The sequence below is a fragment of the Hipposideros armiger genome, unplaced genomic scaffold, assembly GCF_001890085.2.
Source record: "Hipposideros armiger isolate ML-2016 unplaced genomic scaffold, ASM189008v1 scaffold_1231, whole genome shotgun sequence".
Lineage (NCBI taxonomy): Eukaryota > Metazoa > Chordata > Mammalia > Chiroptera > Hipposideridae > Hipposideros > Hipposideros armiger.
In genome coordinates, this window is record NW_017732581.1 from 192,294 (window position 1) to 199,271 (window position 6,978).

At 44.2% G+C, this 6,978-nt stretch overlaps 1 protein-coding gene across 1 annotated transcript in view; it reads right to left on the reverse strand.

Moving 5' to 3' along the window:
* Positions 1-768: 768 nt before the first annotated feature.
* Positions 769-6,978, reverse strand: part of LOC109376898 (HLA class II histocompatibility antigen, DQ alpha 2 chain-like) — an 11,326-nt gene continuing 5,116 nt past the window's right edge. The window contains exons 2-5 of the mRNA XM_019633051.1: positions 2,320-2,568; positions 1,591-1,872; positions 1,200-1,361; positions 769-1,066 (exon numbers count right to left, since the gene is read on the reverse strand). Coding sequence (XP_019488596.1) covers positions 1,207-1,361; positions 1,591-1,872; positions 2,320-2,568 — 686 coding nt within the window. The 3' untranslated portion in view covers positions 769-1,066; positions 1,200-1,206. The remainder of the gene's footprint in view (positions 1,067-1,199; positions 1,362-1,590; positions 1,873-2,319; positions 2,569-6,978) is intronic.

Sequence of the window (6,978 nt, forward strand, 5' to 3'; positions counted from 1 at the left end):
CTGCTTAGAAACATTCTGCAGCCATATTCACTCTACTGTCCCCGTCATGCCATGGTGGCACAGGAAAATCTATGTGGTTGTCTAGCAGGGATTCACATAAGAGGTCAGGCAAACTACACCCACGTCCTAGGGACCCTAGATATGTCTGTGGTTTCTACCCCTATCCTTTTTCCCATTGTTACTACCTGAAAGTAAGGACACAGTATTGGGTCCTTCTCAGGTACCCACTTTATTGTCTTATTCTAACGCTCTCCTAACTAAATTCCCTTTCTTTTTCTGCCTAGAGAATTCTTATCTCCTCGAGGGTGAGGAGAGGAGAAGAAAGCTTTTACTGTCATCATTTATTCTTCACACATTTAAAGTTTTGGGAACAAATTTTAACTTCTGGTACTTTTGAGATTCAAAATTTCTATTAACTTATTTCTCTGGAACTATATTAAAATGAACACAGATTTATTTCTTGATTTTTGTAGTTCTAACAAATCTACACCAAGGACACAGGGCATATATCACCTTGATTGATGCCTGAATTGTGTGTGGGTGGTGGGGGGAGCGTGTAGTGGGGGGATAGGAGGTGGCAGCGGCCAAAGGTGGGAACACAGGGAAGAGAAAAATATTACCCTCAGCTCAGATATCAAAATACCACCAAGCTGTACTGTATTCTCTTGTGTTACTGGGAATGAATCATGATCTGAGAGATGAGATAATGGGCCTGAAGCATAAAGAGTCATGGTCCTAGCCAATCCTGAGATGAAAGACAGGAAAAAATTCAGTAAAGAACTCATCAAGGGGGTTTATTGCTTCCATGGAGATATTAGTTCAGGGTCACTGAGGGATTAGGTAGTGGGCAGGCTACTCCAGGAATCCCACAATAGATAACAATTAAGAAAAAAAATCAGAAGGTTGGGGGAGAATTTTGAGGGGTATGTGAGATCCGAGAGAGATACAGCACCTTAAATCCCAGAGAAGCAGTGAGACGAGTGTACGAGGAAAGAAGGAATATGTTGACCTTGGCCAGGAAACAGCTCTGCTCATCAGCACATCACCTTGTAGACGGGCGATGTACCTGAAATGACAGACATGAGACTGATGCGTCCTGGGGGCGGCATCCTAGGGGGCTCCTATGTCATCATCTTTTCAACCACATTTCTGTTCACAACCTCCCCCACTTTCCTGCTTTTATAAATCTGAATCTTTACCTTCCTTTCATAAGGGCCCTGGGCGTCTGGAGGGGCCACCTGAGTGCAGGCCTTTGATAATGAGGACGGTGCCCACCATGATGCCCACGAGGCCCACGGCCAGGCCCAGGGCACAGACCACGGTCTCCGTCAGCTCTGACATGGGGGTTGGAATCTCAGGCTCTGAGGGAGTGAAATGTGAGGTCAGAATACAGAGTGCTCTGAGCATGTACCCGGGATGGAATGGTGGGGGGTGTCCTGCAAAGACTGGGGCTTAGAGAGGAGTGTAAGTCCATTCTCAGAAACCATCAAGGTGTTAAGTTCAGGGCCATGAGAGTTAGGGGGTGAGAGGCAGGATGCTCTGATCTGACAGAGAAAAGAAGGTACCAAAGCAGGTGGAGCTCACACCTACCCCAGTGCTTCAGAAGCGGCTGGTCCAGGCCCCAGTGCTCCACCTGGCAGTCGTATATGTTGTCAGCAGAAGGGAGGAAGGTGAGGTAACTGATCCTCAGGAAGGAATAATCATCTTTGAGCAGGAAGCTGGTCTCAGAAACCCCCTCTGTGACTGGGTGCCCATTGCTCAGCCATGTGATGTTGATCACAGGAGGGAAGATGTTGTCCACGAGGCAGATGAGGGTGTTGGGCTGGCCCAACATTACAGGGGACTTGAGGAACACGGTCACCTCAGGAACCTCTGTGGTAAAGGAACAGCATCAATAGGACCTACAAATAGCTCTTGCCCTGAGATTCTGCACTGCATCCCAAAGGAGCCCTCCCACTGACACTGTCCCACCTGATAGAGGAAGAGCTGTTTCCCTCCCACTTGGGAACCACAATACACTGCGTGCCCTCTATCCCCGTGCCTTCCCTCTGTGAAGCCGCGTATTAAGGTAGCAGGTCTGTGGGGCCCCTCCTTGAAGGATTCAGGATTGTGTTACTGGAGTAAGGATCCTTGTATTACATGGAAATAGGTGATTTGGGGATGGGAGGGGATGAAGGTTCAGTAATTATTACGAGAAGATCTGAAGACTCCTTGGAAAAGAGAATTTTATAGAGTAGTGACCAGTATCCACCACAGGGAAGGGAGTGAGAGCTCGTGTGAAGGGGCAGACTTAGGAAGATGGCAGGGCTGGGCACACACCATTGGTAGCTGCACTGTAGTTGGAGCGTTTCATCAAGGTGTCCAAGTTGTATTTTCCTGTAGCCACGTTTCTCAGTCCACCTTGTGGGTCAAAACGTCTCAATTCACTAAAGATAGGCAGCCGCCAGACAGTCTCCTTTTTCTCCAGGTCCACATAGAACTCCTCATCGCCATCAAATTCATGGATGTACTGGCCAGAGGGACCATAAGACTGATACAAAGTTGCACCGTAGGAGGCAACGTAGTCAGCTGATGAGCGAGGGCGACAAGCAGAAAGGTGGAAAACAGGGGGAGAGAAAAGAAGCATGTTAAACCAAGTGACAGAAGAAACTGACTTGCAAATATCAGGAGCTTCAGTACTGGCAGTCTTTTGGCAAAATGCCCAGCACCTCAATACTTACTGGTAGTTGTTCAGTTAGAGTCCGTTCTCTTTCCACTCTAACCTATGCTCCACGAGGGCAGGATTTCACAGGCCTGCTTCTTGCTACTCCCTGCGTGCCTGGCTCAGCACAAAGCACAGCGTAAGTTTATGATAAATATTGTAATTGAATGAAAGAAGGAAGGAATGAAGAATCATACTTAACTTTCTTCCCCAGAGATTCAGTTTACTTCTGCTGGCTTCATAAGTCTTCTCGCTTAATTCTTTTATCAGTTAATCACACGTTCATTATGGTTCCCTTCCCCTCAGGACTGGCTCAGAACAGGACTTTTTCTACACAGGGGTTCCTCCTCCCCCTCCTCCTTCCCCTCCTCCACCTCTTTCCTTCTCCACCCGCTTTGTCCCCCTCCTCCTTCGCCTCTTCCTCCTCCTCCTCCTTCTTCAACCCAGGAAAAATGCACAGGATATTATTACTTTAAAAGGAGTTCTTCTAAGCATTATCTGGTATAAGAAAGTGTATAATAATAACACAACAATATTACAAAATATATATAAAAAAATAAGGTCTCTGTTTTGGTAACTAGCAGCCCACAGGGGAGAGCACCTGATTTCTTATGAAATTTTAAAAAATGAAATCATTGGTTTTTAGATTTGTCATTCTCCACCCCTCTTCTTTTTCTCCCCCTTGGAGGAGGTTACTAAACACCTCTCCTTATTCTCACTCAACACTTCATTTAAGGACTCAAGGTAAACTATGGCCCTTTTCCTTAAATGGACAATGTACTTATCTGAGCTTCATCTAGGCTAGGAAACAAATACTAATGTTAGCCTTAGGAGTGAGACATTCCTTTGTTTTTTTTTTTTTGTAAGGATAAGGATCATCAAACCACATCTGATGTATTCACATTCCAATAATGAATTAATTGGAGATCCTCAATAAGGAGGGTTTCATCCATTATGCAATTTGTTTCATATTGAGCAATGCTACGTAAAGCTTCAAACATTTTCAGGAATTGAAAAATAAAAATGTGCTATCTAAGGATGCCAGAGCAGAATGGCAACCAGCGTGGTATGACTCCACCCAAATGAGCCTAACTGGACAATTTCATCAAGACAGATATGAGCCCTTTACCATTTCCTCTTTCCTTCTTTTCTCATCTACTGAACATCAACAAGGTGTCAGACATTGTGGAAGGCAAGGAGCAAAATACCAATGGGCATGACCTCTGTTGTCAAGGTGCTCATTGAATTGGGGAGAGCCAGGTGAGTGCAGGAGCAAACACTGGTCCTCGGTGACGAGTTCTGTGATGGGGATCTCTAACACCCTCCACAAACACCTCATCTGCCAATCAAACCAGACAATGTCATCATTTTATGTTCCTTGGTCTTTGCAGAGGTCTGTTTTTCTCCCTGAAATGAAGTTATCTTTTAGGATTTCCCAGGCACCTCTAATTCATACTTGAAGTTCCTGCTCAGTTACCAACTTTTTAGCCAAGTTCTCTCATTCGGTGTGTTTTGACCACGTTATGACCTCCAAACCCCTCCCCACCATCCCAATGTCCTGCTTTCCAAGTGTATCTATTTCTCCGTCCTACCCAGCATGACCCCTTACATGATTACTTAAAAGACCATCCAGCAAAGCCTCTTGCAATCTTCTTGACTCCTTTTACCAAAATGAATATGTGCAATCATTCCTTTCATCTGGTACTTATCCTGGGCTGCAGGCTGTCAATACCATGCTACTGGGCCAAAGGGAACTAATTCACTTTTATAGTTTCAGCCTCAGCTGGGTCCACTGCCCTGCTCAGCAATGGTCCTGCTTTCCTGCACCATTTTCTTTCCATCAGCAACCGGAGCAATCTCTAGTAGGCAGAAAGCATGTCTTTTTTTTCTTTTTTTAAGATTTTTATTGGGNTTTTAAAAAATGAAATCATTGGTTTTTAGATTTGTCATTCTCCACCCCTCTTCTTTTTCTCCCCCTTGGAGGAGGTTACTAAACACCTCTCCTTATTCTCACTCAACACTTCATTTAAGGACTCAAGGTAAACTATGGCCCTTTTCCTTAAATGGACAATGTACTTATCTGAGCTTCATCTAGGCTAGGAAAAAAATACTAAAGTTAGCCTTAGGAGAGAGACATGCCATTTATTTTTTGTAAGGATAAGGATCATCAAACCACATCTGGTGTATTCACATTCCAATAATGAATTAATTGGAGATCCTCAATAAGGAGGGTTTCATCCATTATGTAATTTGTTTCATATTGAGCAATGCTACATAAAGCTTCAAACATTTTCAGGAATCAAAAAATAAAAATGTGCTATGTGAGGATGCCAAAGCAGAATGGCAGCCAGCGTGGTATGACTGCACCCAAACAAGCCCAACTGGACAATTTCGTCACGATAGATATGAGCCCGTTACAGTTTCCTCTTTCCTTCTTTTCTCATCTACTGAACACCAACAAGGTGTCAGACATTGCGGAAGGCAAGGAGTAAAACACCAATGGGCATGACCTCTGCCGTCAAGGTGCTCATTGAATTGGGGAGAGCCAGGTGAGTGCAGGAGCAAACACTGGTCCTCAGTGATGAGTTTTGTGATGGGGATCTCTAACACCCTCCACAAACACCTCATCTGCCAATCAAACCAAACAATGTCATCATTTTATGTTCCTTGGTCTTTGCAGAGGTCTGTTTTTCTCCCTGAAATGAAGTTATCTTTTAGGATTTCCCAGGCACCTCTAATTCATACTTGAAGTTACTGCTCAGTTACCAACTTTTTAGCCAAGTTCTCTCATTTGGCGTGTTTTGACCACGTTATGACCTCCAACCCCCACCCCCCCCATCCCAATGTCCTGCTTTCCAAGTGTATCTATTTCTCCGTCCTACCCAGCATGACTCCCTTAAATGATCACTTAAAAGACCATCCATCAAAGCCTTTTGCAATCTTCTTGACTCCTTTTACCAAAATGAATATGTGCAATTATTCCTTTCATCTGGTACTTATCCTGGGCTGCAGGCTGTCAATAAAAAACACCACGCTGCTGGGCCAATGGGAACTAATTCACTTTTATAGTTTCAGCCTCAACTGGGTCCACTGCCCTGCTCAGCAATAGTCCTGTTTTCCTGCACCATTTTCTTTCCATCAGCAACTGGAGCACCCTCTAGTAGGCAGAAAGCATGTTTTTTTAATCTTTGAATCCCCAAAATTTAGTTCACTGTGTACTCAAAAAAAGTGTATAATAAATGTCAATTGTTATTCTTGAAAATCACAGAGATTTTGGGGAAGGCTGACAGGCATCCAGTTAGCAGAACCAGATGAAAGTCAGAATCAGCAGTGACCAGGCTACATTTTGACTTGTTGTTGGCACTGTTATTTCCAGGGCCTCAGTCCTCCATCAAAATATTAAAAACCATATTTTATGACTGTATAGGTATAGAAACAAATATAACTCAGGCTGGATTAAAAATTAAAACATTTTCTCCTACCCTAAAAGTTTGTTTTTGTTTTTTTTCTAATTTTAAAAGAACAAACTATTTTCATAGGGCCCTTGGCACTGCGCTCCCTGTGCCTAACCTGGAGCCAAGCCTGAGCAGGGCACCCTGGTGTGACACTGGGGAAAGGAAACTGGGACGTGCCCTGGAGAAGCGGGCGAAACTGTCATGGCCGAATGAAATTAGAATGGGAGCAGCTATGGTTACTACAGTTGCTGAAGATTAGAGTCACCTCCATTTCACTCCCCCTTTGAACTATTTGGCTTTGCTACTTTGGTTTTTACAAACTTACTCTTCATATCGATAAAACAACGGGGATAAGAGCCAGGGATGGATCCTGGAAGGAAAGGAGGAGAAAGGAACGTATGAAGAGAGGGTGGAAGGAGGTGGACATTAAAGGCAGAGGGGACCAAGTGATCACTCCGGGCTTGCCCGTTCTTCCTAAGGACTTCCTTAGATGGAGTGAAAGACGATTTGATAGTAATAATTTGAAAATAAAAATAGCCATTGACGTCTATGTCTTCATTATTTAGAAAGCATATCTACACACCTATTTTATTTTATTATTGGTGAGGTGGCACATGTGAGGTAACAGATTAGTGAGGCCCATGTGGTAAAGTGACTTGTCTGCAGGCCTTCAGCCAGCTGGGCTCACTTACCCACTCCTCACCTGTGCCAGCTCCCACCATGGAAATGCATGTAAACCTGAGACAAAGTAAAGGACCCTTGTCTATATCCACACAGTATACATCATTTGTGGGACTCTTTACCCCAAGGTAAACTACAGGA